Source organism: Bufo bufo, chromosome 4 (genome assembly GCF_905171765.1).
Source record: "Bufo bufo chromosome 4, aBufBuf1.1, whole genome shotgun sequence".
Classification (NCBI taxonomy): domain Eukaryota; kingdom Metazoa; phylum Chordata; class Amphibia; order Anura; family Bufonidae; genus Bufo; species Bufo bufo.
The window spans coordinates 117,517,251-117,542,436 of NC_053392.1; the positions used below are offsets into that span (position 1 = coordinate 117,517,251).

The 25,186-nt window shown below is 42.6% G+C and overlaps 1 protein-coding gene across 2 annotated transcripts in view; it reads right to left on the reverse strand.

Moving 5' to 3' along the window:
- Window positions 1-24,663, reverse strand: part of LOC120997602 (serotransferrin-B-like) — a 68,545-nt gene extending 43,882 nt beyond the window's left edge. For both annotated transcript variants that reach the window (XR_005778200.1, XM_040427701.1), the window contains exons 1-7: window positions 24,496-24,663; window positions 24,068-24,231; window positions 23,444-23,552; window positions 21,523-21,699; window positions 15,391-15,529; window positions 14,868-14,923; window positions 1,733-1,896 (exon numbers count right to left, since the gene is read on the reverse strand). Coding sequence is in view for 1 of the 2 variants with exons in the window: in XM_040427701.1 (XP_040283635.1) it covers window positions 1,733-1,896; window positions 14,868-14,923; window positions 15,391-15,529; window positions 21,523-21,699; window positions 23,444-23,552; window positions 24,068-24,231; window positions 24,496-24,541 (855 nt within the window). In the remaining variant the exon portion in view is untranslated. The remainder of the gene's footprint in view (window positions 1-1,732; window positions 1,897-14,867; window positions 14,924-15,390; window positions 15,530-21,522; window positions 21,700-23,443; window positions 23,553-24,067; window positions 24,232-24,495) is intronic.
- Window positions 24,664-25,186: the final 523 nt, after the last annotated feature.

The window sequence follows — 25,186 nt, forward strand, 5'->3', positions numbered from 1 at the left end:
AGGCCATTTTCAGCAATTCTGACATGTGTCACTTTATGTGGTAATAACTTTAAAACGCTTTTACTTGTCCAGGCCATTCTGAAATTGTTTTCTCATCACATATTGTACTTCATGACAGTGGTAAATTTAAGTAAAAATTTTTTTTTTTTATTAAAAAAAAAAAATACCAAATTTACCAAAAATTGTGAAAAATTAGCAAATTAGCAAATTTCAATTTCTCTACTTTTATAATAGTATTAACTTCAATTTTTTTTTCATTACTTTACATTCCCCATATGTCTACTTCATGTTTGGATCATTTTGTGAATGCCATTTTATTTTTTGGGGACGTTAGAAGGCTTAGATGTTTACAAGCAAATCTTGAAATTTTTCAGAAAATTTCCAAAACCCACTTTTTAAGGACCAGTTCAGGTCTGAAGTCACTTTGTTAGGCTTACATAATAGAAACCACCCAAAAATGGCCACATTTTAGAAACTACACCCCTCGCGGTATTCAAAACTGATTTTACAAACTTTGTTAATACTTTAGGTGTTCCACAAGAATTAATGGAAAATGGAGATGAAATTTCCGAATTTCACTTTTTTGGCAGATTTTCCATTTTTCTCCCCACTAACTAAGCAAGGGTTAACAGCCAAACAAAACTCTATATTTATTGCCCTGATTCTGTAGTTTACAGAAACACCCAATATGTGGTCGTAAACCGCTGTATGGGCACACGGCAGGGCGCAGAAGGAAAGGAATGCCATATGGTTTTTGGAAGGCATATTTCACTGGGATAATTTTAAGCTGCCATGTCAGATTAGAAGACCCACTGATGCGATGGACCCCTAAAGTAGAAATTCCCAAAAAATTACCCCATTTTGGAAACTACGGGATAAGGTGGCAGTTTTGTTGGTACTATTTTAGGGTACATATGATTTTTGGTTGTTCTACATTACTTTTTGTGAGGCAAGGTAACAAAAAATAGCTGTTTTGGCACCGTTTTAATTTTTTGTTATTTACAATGTTCTTCTGACAAGTTAGATCATGTGGTATTTTTATAGAGCAGGTTGTTACGGACATGACAATGCCAAATATGACTTTTTTTGGTTGTTTGTTTCAGTTTTACATAGTAATGCATTTTTGAAAAAAAATATTTTTTAGTGTCTCCATATTCTGACATAGTTTTTTTATTTTTTGGGCGACTATCTTATGTAGGGGCTCATTTTTTTCCATTATGAGATGAAGGTTTGATTGGTACTATTTTAGGGTGCATATGACTTTTTGATCGCTTGCTATTACACTTTTTGTGATGTAAGGTGATAAAAAATGGCTTTTTTTACACCGTTTTTATATTTTTTTTTACGGTGTTTACCTAAAGGGTTAGTTCATATGATATTTTTATACAGCAGGTTGTTATGGACGTGGCAATACCTAATATGTATACTTTTTTATTTATTTAAGTTTTACACAATAATATAATTTTCGAAACAAAAAAAAAAATCATGTTTTAGTCTCTCCATAGTCTGAGAGACATTTTTTTTTTATATTTTGGGCAATTGTCTTAGGTAGGGTTTCATTTTTGCGGGATGAGATGACGGTTTGATTGGCACTCTTTTAAGGGGCATATGACTTTTTGATCACTTTTTGTGATGTAAGATGACAAAAAACTCTTCAGAGGTAGTGACATAGAAACTTATTTTCTTCTTCTATCCCATAATTACCTTACAATTATATTTTCTTTATTTTTACCTGAGCGTTTTGGAAAAAGGCCACAATATCCATAGTCTTGTCTCCAGTATTCCTGGTCACCACAGCATTGACTGGAACTCGTGCCAGATTGCACTGTTTGTATTGGTAGATTGATTTTCTGGTATTGTCAGGGCAGAGTAATTGAAAGTTCTTAACGAGTTCAGCTGAAAAACAGGGTTTTACAAGTGCCATTTCCAGACATGATGCACTTTGATGTATTAATGGGGCATGGTTTGCATAGTCACATATCCATATCACAGCAGCAGCACCCTGATACACCCAACACACTGGTTCTGAACTTAGGTCACCATATACTAGTATTGGAACAGAAAACCTAGCTGAAACCTACAGGTGCAAGAAAAAGTAAGTGACACTTTGGAATAACCTTACCACTTACTGATAAAATGTGGTCTAATTGTTATGTACGGAACAATTACAGACAATTACTAATGCAAACAGTTGAAAAATTGATTTCTCTTAATGAGCAGATAAAGTCCACAGTGCAGCAGGGAAAAATGTAAATGAACCATTGAATGTAAAAACCTGTAGATCATCATAAGTACAATCACCTCCACTAAACACTTCCTTAAAGAGGACATTTCACCTCTCCTGACATGTCTGTTTTAACAGCTTTAGGCCTCCTGCACACGAAAGGGTCCCGTTTTTCCGTGATCCGTGACCGTTTTTTCGTCCGTCGGTCTTCCTTGATTTTTGGAGGATCCACGGACATGAAAAAAAAAGTCGTTTTGGTGTCCGCCTGGCCGTGCGGAGCCAAACGGATCCGTCCTGAATTGCAATGCAAGTCAATGGGGACGGATCCGTTTGACGTTGACACAATATGGTGCCATTTCAAACGGATCCGTCCCTATTGACTTTCGATGTAAAGTCTGGAGTCCCTTTTATACCATCGGATCGGAGTTTTCTCCAATCCAATGGTATATTTTAACTTGAAGCGTCCCCATCACCATGGGAACGCCTCTATGTTAGAATATACTGTCGGATATGAGTTAGATCGTGAAACCTCATTTCCGACAGTATATTCTAACACAGAGGCGTTCCCATGGTGATGGGGACGCTTCTAGTTAGAATATACTACAAACTGTTTACATGACTGCCCCCTGCTGCGTAGCAGCATCCGATCTCTTACAGGGGGCCGTGATCAGCACAATTAACCCCTCAGGTGCCGCACCTGAAGGGGTTAATTGTACTATCATATCCCCCTGTAAGAGATCAGGGCTGCCAGGCAGCAGGGGGCAGACCCCCCCCCTCCCCAGTTTGAATATCATTGGTGGCCAGTGCGGCCCCCCCCTTCCTCCCTCTATTGTAATAATTCGTTGGTGGCACAGTGTGCGCCCCCCCCCCCTTCCTCCCTCTATTGTAATAAATCGTTGGTGGCACAGTGTGCGCCCCCCCCTTTCCTCCCTCTATTGTAATAATTCGTTGGTGGCACAGTGTGCGCCCCCCCCCCCCTTCCTCCCTCTATTGTAATAATTCGTTGGTGGCACAATGTGCGCCCCCCCCTTCCTCCCTCTATTGTAATAAATCGTTGGTGGCACAGTGTGCGCCCCCCATTGGCCCCCCCTCCCTCTATAGCATTAACAACATTGGTGGCCACTGTGCGGCCTCCCATCTAACCCCCCCCCCCCCCGATCATTGGTGGCAGCGGGTTACTAGCAATAGTACAATAGTAAAAGATTCATACTTACCTGGGAGCTGCGATGTCTGTGTCCAGCCGGGAGCTCCTCCTACTGGTAAGTGACAGTTCATTTAGCAATGCGCTGCACAGACCTGTCACCTACCAGTAGGTGGAGCTCCCGGCCGGACACGAACATTGCAGCAGCCACCAGCAGGTAAGTATGAATCTTCTACTATTGTACTATTGCTAAGTAACCATGGCAACCAGGACTGTAGTAGCGTCCTGGTTGCCATGGTTACCGATCAGAGCCCCAGCGATTAAACTGGGACTCCGATCGGAACTCCGCTGCCACCAATGATGGGGGGGGCGGAGATGGGAGGCCGCACACTGGCCACCAATGTTGTTAATGCTATAGAGGGAGGGGGGGCCGATGGGGGGCGCACACACTGTGCCACCAACGAATTATTACAATAGAGGGAGGGAGGGGGGGGCGCACACTGTGCCACCAACGAATAATTACAATAGAGGGAGGGGGGGCCGCACTGGCCACCAACCTATTATTACAATAGAGGGGGGGGGGCCGCACTGGCCACCAATGATATTCAAACTGGGGAGGGGGGGAGGTTCTGCCCCCTGCTGCCTGGCAGCCCTGATCTCTTACAGGGGGATATGATAGTACAATTAACCCCTTCAGGTGCCGCACCTGAAGGGGTTAATTGTGCTGATCACGGCCCCCTGTAAGAGATCGGATGCTGCCAGGCAGCAGGGGGCAGTCTTGTACACAGTTTGTAGTGTATTCTAACTAGAAGCGTCCCCATCACCATGGGAACGCCTCTGTGTTAGAATATACTGTCGGTTCTGAGTTTTCACGAAGTGAAAACTCAGCTATGAAAAAGCTTTTATGCAGACGGATCTTCGGATCCGTCTGTATAAAAAGTAACCTACGGCCACGGATCACGGACACGGATGCAATCTTGTGTGCATCCGTGTTCTTTCACGGACCCATTGACTTGAATGGGTCCGTGAACCGTTAGCCGTGAAAAAAATAGGACAGGTTATATTTTTTTCACGGCCAGGAAACACGGATCTCGGATGCGGCTGCAAAACGGTGCATTTTCCGTTTTTTCCACGGACCCATTGAAAGTCAATGGGTCCGTGAAAAAAAACGGAAAACGGCACAACGGCCACGGGTGCACACAACGGTCGTGTGCAGGAGGCCTTATGCATTCCCCATTTAATAACAATCCTGGAGCATCTATTCTTATGGCTTTATGTTGTGCCATTCCTTTATTATTACTGCCAGAAGTTATGAATTACTAGCAGTCTGCAGTAAGCCTACAGAGGGGTGGTAACCAGTTGGGTGTGTGCACCTGCACAGTCTGACAATGGCAGCTCTGATTGGATAGAGTGAGATACAGTGCAGAGACCCACCCCCAACTGTACCACCCCTCTGTACCCTTACTGCAGACTGCTAGTAATTCATGCATAACTTCTAGTAGAAATAATAAAGGAATGGCACAACATAGAGCCATAAGACTAGATGCTCCAGAATTGTTTTTACATGAGGAATGCATGAAGCTATTAAAACAGACATGTCAGGAGCGGTGAAAGGTCCTCTTTAACCCCTTAAGGACCGGGCTCATTTTCACCTTAAGGACCAGGCCATTTTTTGCAAATCTGACCAGTGTCACTTTAAGTGCTCATAACTTTAAAACGCTTTGACTTATCCAGGCCATTCTGAGATTGTTTTTTCGTCACATATTGTACTTCATGACACTGGTAAAATGAAGTCAAAAAAATTATTTTTTTTGCACAAAAAAATACCTAATTTACCAAAAATTTGAAAAAAATTAGCAAATTTCAAAGTTTCAGTTTCTCTACTTCTGTAATACATAGTAATACCCCAAAAAATTGTGATGACTTTACATTCCCCATATGTCTACTTCATGTTTGAATTGTTTTGGGAATGATATTTTATTTTTTGGGGATGTTATAAGGCTTAGAAGTTTAGAAGCAAATCTTGAAATTTTTCAGAAATTTACAAAAACTCAATTTTTAGCGACCAGTTCAGGTCTGAAGTCACTTTGCGAGGCTTACATAATAGAAACCACCCAAAAATGACCCCATCTAAGAAACTACACCCCTCAAGGTATTCAAAACTGATTTTGCATACATTGTTAACCCTTTAGGTGTTGCACAAGAGTTATTGGCAAATGGGGAGGAAATTTGAGAATTTCATATTTTTGTCAAATTTTTCATTTTAACCCATTTTTTCCACTAACAAAGCAAGGGTTAACAGCCAAACAAGATTGTATCTTTATTGCCCTGACTCTGCCGTTTACAGAAACACCCAATATGTGGCCGTAAACTACTGTACGGCCACACAGCGGGGCGTAGAGTGAAAGGTGCACCATATGGTTTTTGGAAGGCTGATTTTTATGGACTGGTTTTTTGACACCATGTCCCATTTGAAGCCCCCTGATGCACCCCAAGAGGAGAAACTCCCTAAAAGTGACCCCATCTAAGAAACTACACCCCTCAAGGTATTCAAAACTGATTTTACATACGTCGTTAACCCTTTAGGTGTTGCACAAGAGTTATTGGCAAATGGGGATGAAATTTGAGAATTTCATTTTTTTGCCTAATTTTCAATTTTAACCCATTTTTTCCACTAACAAAGCAAGGGTTAACAGCCAAACAAGATTGTATCTTTATTGCCCTGACTCTGCCGTTTACAGAAACACCCCATATGTGGCCGTAAACTACTGTACGGGCACACAGTAGGGCGTAGAGTGAAAGGTGCGCGGTTTGGTTTTTGGAAGCCAGATTTTGCTGGACTGGTTTTTTGACACCATGTCCCATTTGAAGCCCCCCTGATGCACCCCTAGAGTAGAAACTCCATAAAAGTGACCCCATCTAAGAAACTACACCCCTCAAGCTATTCAAAACTGATTTTACAAACTTTGTTAACCCTTTAGGTGTTGCACAAGATTTAATGGAAAATAGAGACACAATTTCAAAATTTCACATTTTTGGCAGATTTTCCATTTTAATATTTTTTTTCCAGTTACAAAGCAAGGGTTAACAGCCAAACACAACTCATTATTTATGGCCCTAATTCTGTAGTTTACAGAAACACCCCATATGTGGTCGTAAACCGCTGTACGGGCACACGGCAGGGCGCAGAAGGAAAGGAATTCCATACGGTTTTTGGAAGGCAGGTTTTGCTGGACTGTTTTTTTTGACACCATGTCCCATTTGAAGCCCCCCTGATGCACCCCTAGAGTAGAAACTCCAAAAAAGTGACCCCATTTTAGAAACTACGGGATAGGGTGGCAGTTTTGTTGGTACTAGTTTAGGGTACATATGATTTTTGGTTGCTCTATATTACACTTTTTGTGCAGCAAGGTAACAAGAAATAGCTTTTTTGGCACGTTTTTTTTTTTTGTTATTTACAACATTCATCTGACAGGTTAGATCATGTGGTCATTTTATAGAGCAGGTTGTCGCGGACGCGGCGATACCTAATATGTATACATTTTTTTTTATTTATGTAAGTTTTATACAATAACTTCATTTTTAAAACCAAAAAAATGTTTTAGTGTCTCCATATTCTAAGAGCCATAGTTTTTTCAGTTTTTGGGCGATTATCTTGAGTAGGGTCTCATTTTTTGCGGGATGAGATGACGGTTTGATTGGCACTATTTTGGGGTGCATATGATTTTTTGATCGCTTGCTATTACACTTTTTGTGACGTAAGATGGCAAAAAATGGCTTTTTTTACACTGTTTTTATTTTTATTTTTTTACGGTGGTCATCTGAGGGGTTAGGTCATGTGATATTTTTATAGAGCCGGTCGATACGGACGCGGCGATACCTAATATGTATACTTTTTTTTTATTTATGTAAGTTTTACAGAATGAGTTCATTTTTGAAAAAAAAAAAATCATGTTTTAGTGTCTCCATAGTCTAAGAGCCATAGTTTTTTCAGCTTTTGGGCGATTATCTTGAGTAGGGTCTCATTTTTTGCGGGATGAGATGACGGTTTGATTGGTACTATTTTGGCGTACATGCGACTTTTTTGATCACTTTTATTACCTTTTTTGGGAAGTAAGGTGGGCAAAATTTCAATTTTCTCATAGTTTTTATTTTTTTATTTTTATGGCGTTCACCGTGCGGGGAAAGTAACATGACCATTTTATAGATCAGGTCGTTACGGACGCGGCGATACCTAATATGTGTAGTTTATTTTATTTTTTTAATTTTTATTCAGTGATAAATGTTTTTTTTTTTATCTTAACTTTTTTCACTTTTTTTTTACATTTTTGTGACCCAGACCCACTTGGTTCTTGAAGATCCAGTGGGTCTGGTGTCTGTATAATACAGTACAGAACAATATATATTGTTCTGTACTGTATTTTACTTACACTGAACAGATCTGTGCTTTTAGCACAGATCTGTTCAGCACCATGGACAGCAGGACGCCTGAGCAGGCGTCCTGTTGCCATGGGAACCCTCCCCGTCTGCTCAGAACTTCGCAGACGGGGAAGGGTAAGGACGGGGCTGAGGGGGGCTCTCTGGGGGCTCTCTCCCTCTCCATCGGGGGGCTGCAAAGCCACAGCAGCCCCCCGATGGAGAGGGAGGGAGCTCCCTGACCAATGACAGTTAACTTTTTCCATACAGCGGTCCGTACGGACCGCGGTATGGAAAGGGTTAAACGGCTGACATCTTCACAGATGTCAGCCGTTTATACCAGGGTGCCAGCAATGTGCTGGCACCCTGGTATACCCACTAGAAGCCAACGATCGTTCATGGGGAGGCGGGCGGGGGATCGCGATCCCGCCTGCCGCACCGCCCGCCTCCCGCAACGCCCCCACCGCCTGCGACACCCCCCCCGCACCACCCTCCGGCATAAAATCGTGCAGGGGTGCAGGGGGGGGTGAAAAATAATGATTTTAGCCACTCTAAAGTTTCTGATCCCCGCGGTCAGGGACCGCGGCGATCAGAAACTGCAAAAAGCGCAGCAAACCGCAGGTCTGAATTGACCTGCAGTTTGCTGCGATCGCCGATACGGGGGGGTCAAATGACCCCCCCCTGCGTTGTTACGGGATGCCGGCTGAATGATTTCAGCCGGCGTCCCGTTCCGATTAACCCCTGCGGCGCCGGAATTCCGAATTTAAGTCAGGACGTACCTGTACGCCCTTGGTCCTTAAGGACTCGGGAAATAGGGCGTACCGGTACGCCCTGCGTCCTTAAGGGGTTAAGCTGTATATAAGATTGCTGAGAAGGAATTTTGGACCTTCTTCCCAGAAATGTTCTTCAGTTCATCAATATCTGGGAAGCCTTGCATGCACAGCCCGCTTCATGTTACGCCACAGTGTTTCAATAGGTTTAAAGTAGACCTGCCATCGTAACTACTTGCATTCCCCATGTAATAACAATTCTGGAACATCTCTGTAGAGATGAGCGAAGTTTTGAAAAATTTGATTCGGCGCTTTGCCGAACTTTGTTAAGAAATTTGATTATTTACGAATTACTTTGTAACAAATTGCCTTCCATTTTATGGAGCAGGTGCAATGACAGGGAACAGCAGCCACACATACAGTACCCCCCGTCATTTAACCCTCAGGTGCAGCTTTAATGCTGATCCCTGCATTTGAGACTCACATTCAGGTCGTCAGAGGTTAATCCCGGATTTAAAAAATGTTGAAAAAAATTATACTCAGTTCATCCACTTGATCGTGGAGAGGTCATTTGCCAAAGGAAATGTGACGAGTGTGAAGACATCATCACATGATCACATTGGTCTTGCACGGTGTAATCACTGATGATGTAACCATGCGCTGCCAGCGTGATCATGTGTTGATGTCTTCACGTCCTTTTGCGGACAGCCTCTTCATGATCAAGTGGATTAGGTGAGTATAATTTTTTTCACTTTTAGCCACCATTTTAGGAAAAATGTATTCATTATCACGAAGCGTGAGGAAATTTGGCTTTGTGGCAAATCAAATTTTTCCTGAAATTCGGATCGAAGTCCACTTTGGATACTTCAATGTGCCATTGCTTTTTTATTTCGACTAGAAGTTTATTAATGATATGTCAGCAGCTTGCGGTAAAGGTACAGATGGGTGTTACCAGTTGGGGGTTGTGTCTCTGCACAGCCTGACACCAGCAGCACTGATTGGTAAGACTCAGACATACCATTTACTGGTTACACCCAGCGGTACCTTTACTTCAGACTGCTGGCAATTTATTTGTAAACTTCTAGTAGGAATAATACAGGAATGGCACAAAATAGAGTCAAGAATAGATGCTTCTGAATTGGTATTACATGTCAAATGCAAATAGTTACTAAGGCTGCTTTCACACTTGCGGCAAGGTGATCCGGCAAGCAGTTCCGTCACCGCAACTGCCTGCCAGATCAGGCAATCTGCATGCAAACGGACAGCATTTGTAGACGGATCCGGATGCGGATTCGCCTTACAAAATCATTGCAAGAAGTCTGTTTGTAATACAGACAAACGGATCCGTTTCCATTTTTTTTTCACATTTTTAAAAGTCTGCGCATGTGCAGACCGATAGGATGGATCCGGCATTGCGGTACTTTTAATGCTGGATCCGGCACTAATACATTTCAATGTAAATTTATGCCAGATCCGGCATTCCGGCAAGTGTTACGGAATTTTGGACGGAGATAAAACCGCAGCATGCTGCAGTATTATCTCCGTCCCGAAAAGTCAAAAAGACTGAACTGAAGACATCCCGATGCATCCTGAACTGATTTCTCTCCATTCAGAATGCATGGGGTTAAACTGATCAGTTCTTTTCCGGTATTGAGCCCCTAGGACGGAACTCAGCGCCGGGAAAGAAAAACGCTAGTGTGAAAGTACCCTTAAACTAACATGTCAGGAGAGGTGACAGGTCCTTTTAAGATCAGGACTCTGATATGAATATTCAAAAACACAAACCACTTCTCATTCAACCATTCTTTAGTTGATTAACATGTGCGTGTTGAGTCATTTACTTGTTACATTTTGGCCACTTTCATGTTTGCCCAAGACCACCTGTATATTCCTTAAGGCTTCTAATAAAATGCTCTATGGACGGATGAGACAAAATTGGAACCTTTTAGCACAAATGCACTACGCCATGTTTGGAGGAAAAAGAACATGGCGCACCAAAACCACAACCTCTTCAGCTTAAGGTCATCGTCGTGCTGTTCTTACATTTTCTAAAATGTTTTCATAGACCTTAGATTTCATTGTTTTCCGCAATGTTCACAAGGTGTCCATGCCCTGAGTTAGCAAAGCAGCCCCAAACTATGATGCTCTATCCACCATGCTTTACTGTTAGCATGAGGTTGTGGTTTTGGTGCGCCATGTTCTTTTTCCTCCAAACATGGCGTAGTGCATTTGTGCTAAAAGGTTCCAGTTTTGTCTCATCCGTCCATAGAGCATTTTATTAGAAGCCTTATGGAATATACAGGTGGTCTTGGGAAAACATGAAAGTGGCCAAAATGTTTTGTTTTTGGACAGCATTGGCTTTCTTTGTGGTGTCAAGTCCAGTGTTTTTCTGTCTTTCTTGGGATTGTTTATTGTGCTTTTTGAATGATCTTAACAGGATGACTACTCCTAGGGAGAGTAGAAACAGTCCAGATTTTTTTCCATTTGTAGATAATTTGTCTGCTCATGGATTGATGTACACCCAGGTCTCTAGCAATGCTTTTGTAGACCTTCACGTGTGTCTATAACTTGTCTTCTGCGGTCTTATGAACGTTGATGGTTCACAACAGCCAATGATGAGAAGAACAGATTTGTAAGAAACAAAACTTTGTGTGCCTTTATTTAAAGGGGACCCGTCACCACAAAATGTAATGAAATCTGAAAGCAGCATGTTATAGAGCAGGAGGAGCTGAGCAGATGATATGTAGTTTTATGGGGGAAAAAATCAGTCACTGATAACCCCTCCCTCCTGTACCAATAGCTCTTCACAGGAGGTGCAACAAGCAGAGATATAAATGTATAAATTACAAGTTTTACAGAATCTTTTCCCACAAAACTATACATCAATCTGCTCAGCTCCTCCTGCTCTATAACATGCTGCTTTCAGATTGCATTGCATTTTGTGGTGACAGGTTCTCCTATAAAACCCTTACTTACAATCTCATCTTCTTAATTGAAACACATTTAGCCGATTAGTCTTGGAGACGTTATTAACAGAGGCCGCTTACATTTTCTCCTTGCTCCATGGATTTTTATTCAATGTGTTTAATAAAAGATGTGAACAGCACAACTGTTTTCATGTTACTAGTTTAATCAGGTTGTGTTTGTCTATAAGTGTGACTTAGACAACAGACCGAGTTTCATTAGTAATGAAGAAATTCAGGTATTCCAAAGGGTTCACTTACTTATTCCTAAAAGTACATATCACAGTTAATCCTTATTTACACACGACTGGACAACCTATTATTAGAAGTGATGTATAAGGCTACTTTCACACTTGCGGCAGGACGGATCCGACAGGCTGTTCACCCTGCCAGATCCATCCTTCTGCTAGTGTGAAAGTACCCTTACACTGTCCTACATAGAGGGGATCTGAGATACGGGCCAATCTGACAAAAATCCCATCTACGGGATTCCTGTCCTAATAAGGCCTCAATCACACGACCATTCAGTTTTTTGCGGTCCCTTAATTGCGGATCCGCAAAACACGGAAGCCGCCCGTGTGCCTTCTGCAATTTGCGGAACGGAACAGGCAGCCCATTGTAGAAATGCCTATTCTTGTCCGCAAAATGGATAAGAATAGGACATGTTATATTTTTTTTTTCGGGGCCACGGAACAACGGATGCGGACAGCACTCGGAGTGCTTTCCGCATCTTTTGCGGCCCTATTGAAGAACAACGGTCGTATGCATGAGGCCTAACAAGCAGTGACATTGGTTATGCCTTAAAACATGGTTACATGAAAAACTTTTTGATTTCTACATTTATGGGACAGTCACTGAGTAAACTTTATAGGCTATGAACACCTACGGTGCAATATTTTATGATTGCATTTTACTCATTTTGGGCTAAAATTTACTTGGTCAATTGGTCCTAATTGAACAGTATTAATCCAAAGTTTTCAACAAAGCGACTTTGGATGTAGAATCCAAAGCTCTCTTCGCTCATCAATAATCTCAATTTGATTGCCTTAGAAATAAGCTCAATAAATAGAAGCACTGGCTTTATCTTGAAATTTGGAGTGCTTGAGTTATCATTTATTTTCACTAAGTTCCATCAATTTGCTATTTTGACAGCTAGATCTACAATCCTAATCTCTGAATTCCTGACAGCTCATAAACCCTCATTTTAACCATAATTTTTATCAGTATCAGTATGAGTGTAACGCCCCAGAGTGGCATTACCACCTTTGCACCTCGCTACTGTCTTTATTGGTTAACCTCATGTCATCATGTGTATTTATTCCAGATCCAAACAGTGTGCATTCCTATGTCCAATGTAACTGTTATGTTCAAAGGTAATGTGCCTGTTTCACCAGTAGGTGGCAGCAAACAAGGAAGAGCTATAGTTGCATAGAGTGGAACTTTCTTTTCCATTCTAACCCCCACTTGCTGCAGGAAGGGTGGAGTTCTAGTTAGAGTTAGTTCCAGCTTACCCCCTGCTAAGGGAGGCTGTGCAGGAGCACGTCCTTGCTGGAATATGCCCTGTCTAAGCCAGCTAGAGCCCCTTCAGCTCTGCTGGATATAGAGGTCACAGCGTGGAGCCTTAGAGGCCAGGAAGAAAGTTCCCTGGATTAAGCTAGAGTCAGACTACAGAGAGAAGTTGCAGCATCCTGCAGAAGCAGAGATTCTATTTAAGCCTGTCAGCACATCAGAGCCAGAGAGCAACAGATGTAGCAGAGAGGAGTTTGCCTGCCAAAGTTTTGTTCATGCTAAAGCCTGCTGGGAGCCTAGATAAAGTCTGTAAATCATTTGGAGTAACGTTTATTGAATGCAAAGCTGCTTTTCAACTTCATCACAAGGTCTGGACTCAATTTATTCTTGATCTCCAAGTTAACATCACCTTTTTCTGCTGGATACAGTGTATCCAGATAGGAGCACCGTGACACGTGCAAAAAACATTAAGGGACATTATAGGCCACCCTATACCACTCGGCCATTCCTATACCTTGGTACCACCACAAACACCATTTATTAAGGGGACTCTGTCCCGTTGCTTTACTGCAACTGGCATAACGAATATTTTTAAAGGGACCCTTTGCCGCTGTCAGACGTTGCATGAGCGTTCAGGAATTCTGAGATAAGGGCTATACAAGATATATATATATATATATATATATATATATATATATACAGTACAGACCAAAAGTTTGGACACACCTTCTCATTCAAAGAGTTTTCTTTATTTTCATGACTATAAAGGCATCAAAACTATGAATTAACACATGTGGAATTATATACATAACAAACAATTGTGAAACAACTGAAAATATGTCATATTCTAGGTTCTTCAAAGTAGCAACCTTTTGCTTTGATTACTGCTTTGCACACTCTTGGCATTCTCTTGATGAGCTTCAAGAGGTAGTCCCCTGAAATGGTCTTCCAACAGTCTTGAAGGAGTTCCCAGAGATGCTTAGCACTTGTTGGCCCTTTTGCCTTCACTCTGCGGTCCAGCTCACCCCAAACCATCTCGATTGGGTTCAGGTCCGGTGACTGTGGAGGCCAGGTCATCTGGCGCAGTACCCCATCACTCTCCTTCATGGTCAAATAGCCCTTACTTTCAAAGTTTTCCCAATTTTTCGGCTGACTGACTGACCTTCATTTCTTAAAGTAATGATGGCCACTCGTTTTTCTTTACTTAGCTGCTTTTTTCTTGCCATAATACAAATTCTAACAGTCTATTCAGTAGGACTATCAGCTGTGTATCCACCTGACTTCTCCTCAATGCAACTGATGGTCCCAACCCCATTTATAAGGCAAGAAATCCCACTATTTAAACCTGACAGGGCACACCTGGGAAGTGAAAACCATTTCAGGGGACTACCTCTTGAAGCTCATCAAGAGAATGCCAAGAGTGTGCAAAGCAGTAATCAAAGCAAAAGGTGGCTACTTTGAAGAACCTAGAATATGACATATTTTCAGTTGTTTCACACTTGTTTGTTATGTATATAATTCCACATGTGTTAATTCATAGTTTTGATGCCTTCAGTGTGAATCTACAATTTTCATAGTCATGAAAATAAAGAACACTCTATGAATGAGAAGGTGTGTCCAAACTTTTGGTCTGTACTGTATATATAAGCAGAGCAGCAACCTGACAAGACAGCTAAAACCTTGTAGGACAAAAACTGCTGACATTTTTAAATAAAGACTATTTCAAATAAAAAGATTTTAGGCCGAAATGTTTAACACGCATTCATAAGAAAAATTTGCCCCTAAAGGTGTTCACAGCCTTTCATTTCTGTGAAATGTGTGTGAAATGCATGTATTTTGGTTACCTGGTACAGCTGTGTGTGACACAAAAGCTACGTCCCCCTTGTTATCTCTCAAACATCTGTAAAAGAAGAGAAATAAAGTTTAATTTCCTGAAATCAGGATATAATACAATATATATATATATCAGTATACACATTTTGGGGGTCATTTATTATTGTTTTGAAACCACTTTTTGGAGTATTTATGTTGCAGATTTTGTCGCAAAGTTGTTTTGTGGCAAAATCTGTGATTTTTCCCCACTCATGCCACTTATGCAAAGTGACAAAAAAAGGGGGTATGGCATGAGGGGGTAAGAAGGCGGACCGGTAGGCTTGTCTCATTCATCACAAGAAAAAGAGCTGTGCAGACTAAAGCATGTCGCATGGCCAGTAGAAGCAAGTGCTAAAGTTATGTAAAGGCCGCATCTCAACATAACTTTGGCGAATCCACCGCATCCAATATTCCATATAGTCTATGCCAATTTAAATATCAGGTATAAATCTGGGACTAGACAGGCTGTGCCAGCTGGGACGGCGTTGTACGTACTTGAATGCTCCCTCAGAGCTGTAGTATGGTTCATCTTTGCTTAGCGTGCATTTTTTGCTTCCCCGTCCTGTACATTGCTTACAGAGGTTGGACTCAGTAGCTCCTGGGACACAGCTTGCTGAGAAGTACTTTGAGACCGCTAAAGATAAAAGCAAATAGCTGGTCCATGTAAAGTATAGAAAACAACGAAAACTAAAATATATCTCTACAAAAAAAAATGGGTTCACCGTATTGAGCCCAGGCTTTAAATTACCCCCAGTGTCTACATCAGTGTGCCCAGTTCCTGCTGGTTCTTGTTCACTTTAGAGCTCATGCACACAACCGTTTTTCGGGTCCGCATCCGAGCCGCAGTTTTTGCGGCTCGGGTGCGGACCCATTCACTTCAATGGGGCCGCAAAAGATGCGTACAGCACTCCATGTGCTGTCTGCATCCGTTGCACCGTTCCATGGCTCCGCAAAAAAAATATGGCATGTCCTATTCTTGTCCGTTTTGCGGACAAGAATAAGCATGTCTACAATGGGCCGCCCGTTCCGTTCCACAAATTGCGGAAGGCACACGGGCGGCTTCCGTTTTTTGCAGATCCGTGGTTTGCTGACCGCAAAACACTGCACGGTCGTGTGCATATAGCCTTATTGTTATATCGCCATTCTGCCTCCATCTAATTACATCCAGATCCATTCTCTGGGTACAACTGTGACCTTAGTAGGTATAAAACTTCTATCAGCAGATTTGTCCCTCTGAAACTGGCTGACCTGTTGCAGGTGCACTTAACAGCTGAAATGCTCTGTGTTGGTTCCATGTTCATATGTGTCCACATTTCTGAGAATTATGGTGTTTTAATATATGCAATTGAGCTTCTAGGAGCAACGGGGGAGTTGATGTTACACCTAGACTCTCGTGAATGATGCCCTCTGCACTTTGATTGACAAGACCAGTGAAAACGTCATAACGCACAGCCCTATCAACCAAAGTGGAGAGGGTGCGGCAGCTGCAGAGAGAGCAGAGCCTCTAGGTGTAACGACAACTCCCTCTCCGCTCCTAGAGGTTTATTTGTAACATGCGGATCCACAAAATATGGATACTGGCTGTGTATATGTGCAGGAGACCTGTGTCATAACCAGGGCCGCCATCAGGGGGGTACAGCCGATACCCCAGTAAGGGGCCCGGACCCCAGGGGGGCCCGGGCAGTTCTAAATAAAAAATTGTTTATTTTTTTTTGTGTCAGCAGGGGGGCAATTGATTATTCCTTGCCCCGTTGCCCGACCCTCCCCCCGCTGCGCTGATTCGGCCGTATTATTATAATTTATACCTAGTAGCTGTGTAGTAGTACAACCTAACCTGCGGACGGTATTCCGGCTGCATTCCCCTTTAAAAGATTCTGGAGCCGCTGCGCACTTGCGCAGAGGAACGTGGCTGCGCAACGGCAGGTGACGTCAGACGCTGTGCCTGTAGCCTGTCACTGCCTGCTGCTGCCTCACGCCTGGACGCCGCCGGCATTCAGATTAGCGCGGCGGGAACTTCTGTTCTGGCCTCTGGCTGACTGGCTAGCCTGGGAGAGGGAGGGACGGACTGCCTGGCCCTGGAATAATCAAATCTGGAAAAAATAATTTGTGGAGGTAACTAAGTTGTGGAAGCCTGCCCAGCTGCCCTAGTGCCCTCGCCCCTCCTCCATCACACACATGATCTTGGACTTGGATGAACCCCCATAATGATTCATTAGGTCCATTAGGTTAGGTTATTACTTTTACTTGCCTTGTTTCCATAAGGCAAGGGGGCTGGGTGGGCTGGCAGGGGAGGGGTTAATAACAATAAGTGATGGAGGATCATGGCCCTGTGGGATATAATCCAGAAAACAGCTTTGCAACATTATCCAGGGCCATGATGATCCTCCATGATCCATCACTTATTGTTATTAACCCCTCCCTTGCCAGCCCACCCAGCCCCATTTAGCTGTGTGTTCTGCTTTGAAAAAAAAAATTTAGGCCCTGAAGGGGTTAATTAAGTGTTGGAGGGGTGGGGGTGTTATTATTGTGCATATTGTGTTTGGGATCCATTTAACAAGTTTGACCAGTTGGGTTTGAGAGTGGTTGAGTGTCATCCACAGATCCCCCCATAAAAATGTGTCATCCACAGATCCCCCATAAAAATGTGTCATCCACAGATCCCCCATAAAAATGTGTCATCCACAGATCCCCCATAAAAATGTGTCATCCACAGATCCCCCATAAAAATGTATCATCCACAGATCCCTCATAAAAATGTGTCATCCACAGATCCCCTATAAAAATGTGTCATCCACAGATCCCCCATAAAAATGTGTCATCCACAGATCCCCCATAAAAATGTGTCATCCACAGATCCCCCATAAAAGTGTGTCATCCACAGATCCCCCCATAACAGTGTGTCATCCACAGATCCCCCCATAACAGTGTGTCATCCACGGATCCTCCCCATAACAGTGTGTCATCCACAAATCCCCCCCCATAACAGTGTGTCATCCACAGATCCCCCCATAACAGTGTGTCATCCACAGATCCCCCCATAACAGTGTGTCATCCACAGATCCCCCCATAACAGTGGGTCATCCATAGATCCCCCCATAACAGTGTGTCATCCACAGATCCCCCCCATAACAGTGTGTCATCCACAGATCCCCCCATAACAGTGTGTCATCCACAGATCCCCCCCATAACAGTGTGTCATCCACAGATCCCCCCCATAACAGTGTGTCATCCACAGATCCCCCCCATAACAGTGTGTCATCCACAGATCCCCCCATAACAATGTGTCATCCACAGATCCCCCATAACAGTGTGTCATCCACAGATCCCCCATAACAGTGTGTCATCCACAGATCCCCCATAACAGTGTGTCATCCACAGATCCCCCATAACAGTGTGTCATCCACAGATCCATCCCATAACAGTGTCACAGTGTGTCATCCACAGATCCCCCCATAACAGTGTGTCATCCACAGATCCATCCCATAACAGTGTCACAGTGTGTCATCCACAGATCCCCCCATAAGTGTGTCATCCACAGATCCCCCCCATAAGTGTGTCATCCACAGATCCCCCCCCATAAGTGTGTCATCCACAGATCCCCCCCCCATAAGTGTGTCATCCACAGATCCCCCCCATAAGTGTGTCATCCACAGATCCCCCATAACAGTGTGTCATCCACAGATCCATCCCATAACAGTGTCACAGAGTGTCATCCACAGATCCCCCCCATAACAGTGTGTCATCCACAGATCCCCCCCATAACAGTGTGTCATCCACAGATCCCCCCATAACAGTGTGTCATCCACAGATCCCCCATAACAGTGTGTCATCCACAGATCCCCCCCATAACAGTGTGTCATCCACAGATCCCCCCCATAACAGTGTGTCATCCACAGATCCCCCATAACAGTGTGCCCTCAACAGATCCCCCATAACAGTGTGCCCTCAACAGATCCCCCATAACAGTGTGTCCTCCACAGATCCCCCATAACAGTGTGTCCTCCACAGATCCCCCATAACAGTGTGCCTGCGCACTGAGGAAGAGAGAGAAAGAAGGGGAAAGAATCCTCAAAAGCAAGCACAGCAGACGACTGAATAGCTTCTTTTGTAAGTAAATTGCTTTATTATAAATGCAGTTTAATGTCTGTTTTTGTCTTTTATTATATTCTGTCTTTTGCTTAAAGGGACAGTAAAAAAGTTTTTTTTTTAGTTATGTATGATGCTTTTTGATAATAAATAAATGTAAATGTAGTGCCAGTGGTGCTATAATGTGGCATCCCTGCATACTGCAATACTCTCGTATTTATATATCTTATTTATATATACTTATTTAGTTTTTTCAGTAGTATGATTAAGCGGTGAAAATTATTAGTGCCCCCCACCTTTTTGACTGTGGTATCTTATGTGCCCCCCTATATATTGTTACTAGAGTTGCTACTGACCTGACTGGCTGATTGCAATTTGTACTCAGTGCAGTCAATCGATCAGTCAGTCACACTCACACACACTGACATCATACACTTTCATGCAGCACCTGGTCATACCTCTGGGTCTGTCCACTGAGGTACGTCCACTGCGCTATGATATCACTCGTTACCTTACCTCAGTAGCGCTGTGGCGGGGCTCGGAAGAGGTGCACTTTTTACTGTCTTTGTAGTTGTAAAAAAATAATGAAATTGGGGGTGGGTCCTTGGAGGTGGAGGGGGGCCGGGAGGAGGAGTCAGGACAGATTCTAAAGGGGCGGGGTAAAAGGGGGGGGCCCAGGCCTTGAGCTGTGTAAGGGGCCCCAACATTTCTGATGGCAGCCCTGGTCATAACCAGGGAAGCAAATTATAGGGGTTGTTGATTGGCAAGCCAAAGTATTTTCTGAAGCCACACCTTTTACCCATATATTCTGATAATATCAGAGCTATTATTGTGTGTACGTTTTTCACTAGTGTGTTCTGATATGGGACTACTTGTAGCTGGCCAGCTAAGACTTGTCCTAGTTTGCTAATATAGCTTGTATGTTTATGCAGCTGGAAATGCCAATAACCTTAATACAGTTCCTATGTTTATGTGTTAGAGACAAAAGCAGAGTTATTTAAAGTGACTTCATGTTTTGGATGTCATATAACTGTTATATATTGTGTTCACAGAAGCAGAAAAAGATAATATGCCTTTAAGATTCATTTTGTAATGTAAGGTAAGCTCAGTAACACAGCAGAAACAACAGAAAGCATAGTGTTAATCTCTTGTTACTGTCACGGATGGTGTACAGGAAACAATATGATACAAATAACAAATGATGACTCACTGGATCCACAACTAAGGAACATAAAGGGAGACCCCTGCAATCGACCTGCCGCTCTCCCTTAATGCTCAGCCTATGCGACCACTCTAAAGGTGAATGGGCGCATATCCACGTACCTCGGCTATCTTAACCTGAAGGCCCTACAATAGTGAGGGGACACGACCACCGGCTCCCTACACAGACACGGAGGGAGTCAGGGTCACCTGGATCCAGACAACAGAAAATCATAAATACAAAACAGCACTTATCTGAAGACGACTGTGAACTGAGAACTGGTAGCTGGGAGCTGAAGTCAGCATGCACACTCATTCCAGGAAGTAGTATCAGCCACACCCAACTACCTTATGGGGGAGAATATAAAGGGAGGTAATGAGTCTGACTGCATGACAGCTGAGATAGCCTAACGAGGTGAGGAACAGAAACCAAAACAAAGAAACTCAAGGGGGAGGATCTGAACGGCTCCTGTCAGAGCCTCTCAGCTGTCTGCTTGTGACAGTTACACACAGCCAGCTTCTCATACAGCAAGAATTTTCACCAATCACAGCCAGCCTCACACACAGCCTGTCTTGGAATTCCCCCAGCTCCTTCTGCTAGAATCATTATTCACCAGAGACAGGAGCTGAAGAGACATTCACTACCATGAGAGCTGACTTTTATGGGAACAAGAGGCCAAAATAGGTATTTAAAACAGTTATATAATGTTCATATTGTTAGTATTTTGTTTAGAACTGTATACTGAACTAGATATATATGTGTTTACTTACAGTTCCATCAAACTACAATTGCAAGCATACAATTACAAAGTACAAATACAAATTGCAAACATTCAGATTCCATATTGCAATCCAAATTGCATATAACCATACCAGATCATACTCAACCAATCTGCAAATAGTCACTGCTAACTGCATACTGCAAATTAACTATTAGTTAGACCTCAGATATACCTCTCAGAGAGATGATAAAGTGCTTAAATAACTTAAAGTGAGAGTACAGATACTCAAGAGAGAAATATATCCACCATTTTATGTTGAATGACAAGATTGAACAGTTGAACTACAATCTTATGCATACTGCCATATTGTGATATCTTTTCAACACGTGTTATGTACATGGACTATCTGCTGCGGAGGCGGCAGTGTTATATGAAGAAAAGTTGAAGTTAATAAAGAAGTTATTTCAAGCATTTGGTGTGCTCTTTAAACCTACTGTTTCCATAGAACGGCGCTAGAGGAATTACAGAGTAATAGACTAAAAGTCAGAGATATCAAAATTCTTCTATTGCCACAGCGCATAAGGCACTTCATAGTGCTGTGCCTGCCAAACTACTTTACCCCTTTCTGTTTCTTCAATCGTCCAGTTCAATAGCTTTTTCTCATGAAGAACTCTCAGTGGTGAGTACCAGCCGGCCATGTGTCCTATTCCAGTGTGACAAGATCTCTTGTTCTTCAGCTCACTGAACTTGAAAGTGCTTGATTGTTTCACTACGGCCACTACATAGTAGCAAGTTTCTGCAAAAAGCCCAAAGGTTGTTATAATCATCCTTCTCCACATAAAAAGCAGATAATTGTTACATAGTTACATAGTCAAGGCGGTTTAAAAACACACAGGCCCATCAAGTCCAACCTATAATCCTACCCTGTTTATCCAGAGAAAGGGTACAAAGAATTGCTCCATATTATAAAATTGCTTCACAACTCAAAGCACAATCACAACGTGGTGTGCGCAACAAATATACAGTAACTCAAACACCTACTGTAGCAAAAACACACTATAGGGGGAGGAAAGAAGCTACAGGAGGAATATACATTGGGGTTGAAAACAGCCTTGTGATCAGTATTTTTCTTGATTATCTTATTTAATGATTTCTGTTTCTTTTTAGACTTGTTTTCCAAGTTTTTTTTTACCTTGTGGTACCTTGCTTTACTTCCATGTGTGAGTAAAGGGGTTGTCCAGGCTTTTACTATTGATGATCTATCCTCAGGGTAGGTCATCAATATCAGATCGGCAGGGGTCCGACACCTGGCCCCCCCGCCAATCAGCTGTACGGGGAGATGGCTCAGTGAGCATGTGCCATATCCCTTCTCTCTTCCTGTCCACTGCTGTATGTCTATGGGTCAGCAGCATCAGACAGGAAGGGAGATGGCACGTGCACACTGCGCGTGCTGTCTCCCCGTACAGCTGATCGGCAGGGGTGCCAGGTGTCGGACCCCCGCTGATCTGTTATTGATGACCTATCCTGAGAATAAGTCATCAATATTAAAAAGCCCAGACAACCAACTTATATTTGTGAGGCATATTTGCAATGTCTACCATACATCTTATAACATCTTAGTGCATTGATAGTGAACCTTTTAGAGACAGAGTGCCCAAACTGTAACCCAAAACCCACTTATTTATCGCAAAGGGCAACTTACCCTGAACACTACAGCCCAATATAGTATATCTTCCATGTACTTTAGCTATAATAGCCTGCATACATTCAGTGCGCTGCCTGTGCTGTTCATGGTGCGCCCTGGCGCTGATGAATGGCAGGAAAAGTCTAAGGCATATTAGTGCACTAAAGACTTTTTCCATGGTGCGGGTGCCATAGGTTCGCCACCACTGTCTTAGAACATGGACTTTTTATCTTTACTTTGCAGATACGCTGCCAGAATATTTATATTGGCAAGATAATTGTCACTTTTTGTCAGTTATTGTCTTCTTGTTTTTTATCATGATTTAATAAAACTGTATTTTATATTATGTTGTGGTGTGTGCTTTTGGTAGATGTTTACAACTCAGAATATGTATCACAATATGTTCCTGGATCAGTGTCCTATCTTCAGATACCTAGAAACTATAGAAGGATAAATGTTCCTGAGCCGCAACATCCGACACATTGTATGGACAAGATTTCTGTTATTTCTAATGAGCCTTCTTAAAATCTTATATCATACGACCTGTAACATAATTATCTCACATCTGGTGCCAAACTCTGGCTTGCCTCAGACTGTGCTGTTGTTTTTTCTTGAGGATAATCATCTGCATTATCCTATTAGTCACTATACTGCTTCATCTGCTCTATTTGACTTTCCCCAGTTGGCAACTGTTCTGGGTCTGCGTTATGGGGATCCATCTGCAACCAAGACCATCGTTCCTCGCAAGTGGTGAAGAGTGAAGACCAGAGGATCCCTTAGAGTCTGAGCTTCAGTCTAGCCAGCACCAAAGCTATGTTACACTTTTTTTTTTTTTTCATACAACGGGATTAGATACCTTTTTGAGGGCTGTAGCTTTCTGCCAGGATTGGCTTCAAGTTGTACGGGTGCAAGGATGCTTTGTAGACATCTCCACTCTCCACAGAAGTGGCGTCCGCATCTCCACCCTGCAGGATATCAAGCATTTGTTTTATTCGGTGTATAGTTTAGACTAGTAAAATATAATCCAAAAGGAAATCTGACAGCTACATACAGGGGTGGAACATGTTGCCCAATACAGTGAATTATGGTGGTCATAAGAACACATTCATTTCATTGCCTCCTAATTCATATTTCCCCACTGATTTCCAGCTTTCTTATTCACACAGGGAAATATGGATTAGTTAAAAATGTAATTTAAGATTTTTTTTTTTTTAAAGTTAATTATCTTTATTAATTAATATATCAAACGAATTAACAAAGATCCATACATAGCCCCGCTCCTCAATGGCCCCCTAGCAAACTGGCTATTCTGTCAACCCCACTTCCTTCCCCTGGCTACATAGATGACGTTCGTCAATGTAACATTCCATTTATAAATTAGGTTTATAGGTTAATTTATTAAATACATAATAGCAGCCATAATTTTTTTCATATGATATGATCATATGCACACGTCATTGCTTTAATCATAAAAACTTACATTAATGGCAATAAAACAGTCTTCGAGACTAGATCTCTTTACACAGATGAGGGGAATGTCTGCTGTCCTACAAGATCTTGCCAAATCCTTACACTTTTTGTATTCACTTCCTGAGGTCAGACACCAGCGAATAGTTCTTGCTTTGGGTAAGGCTAGACAAAAGACTGAAAAAACAGGAAAATAAAATTCAGTTCTATCCAATGTGCTCTTTTATGTCATCAAATAAAGGCCTCCATAGAAAAAGAGAACACAAGACCATCTTGGGCCACCAATGCCACATCAAAGGGCAGGAGGGCACAATCTTTGATGACCTCCCCACCTCTCTGCTTATCACAGTACACCCATGACATTAACACTATAGATTCGCCTTCCACACTTAATAAACATGTACGTCCTCTTCTTAATTTTGCAATAATTTTTTTCCTTACCTAGCATGTAGAAGCACAGAACCACAGAGAAGTAAGGAGCCATCATCCAGTGTCTCTAGTGGCTAGAATGAGAGCGTTCTTCACTTGCCATTAGGACTCTTATTTATATAGACAAATGAGTCGCTGTGTGCAGATGTTGCTTCACCGCAGGGTTAAGATCATAACATTTCTCAATATTACACTCCACCTCTGCTTCCTGATGGCTCTGAATGGGCTCATTCATTTCGACTGGTAATATGAATTCCTGGCACTTGGTCTTATGGACCCTCTGTACTGTGTAGAAGTAACCCTTTCACCTGCAAGGAAACTGGAGATGGAGAATCCAGGAGAAGGTTCCTCTTTGCATGGTTTACTTAAGCATTCAGCACGAGATGGTGTGTTTGTTGCAAAGCGACTTTTATCTCTTCCTCTACGTCTAAAGGCTCATTTACATGGTCAGATTATCGTGCCAATTATCGGGATTCAGGAATTAATGTTTGTGTGAATGTTTGTGATATTCCCCTAGTGTGACGGTGTCACATTCACTTGACAAATTACCAAAATGCTTGTTTGTTGGATGAGCCGTCATTTAGGTGGCACATAAAATCACTGTTTGGTGGTTGCACGTTGTTCTGCGTAAATAGGGAGCACTGGCGACAATCTGTAATGGGATGAACAATCGCAGTTGATCAGTGGGGCTCTGATTCCCGGC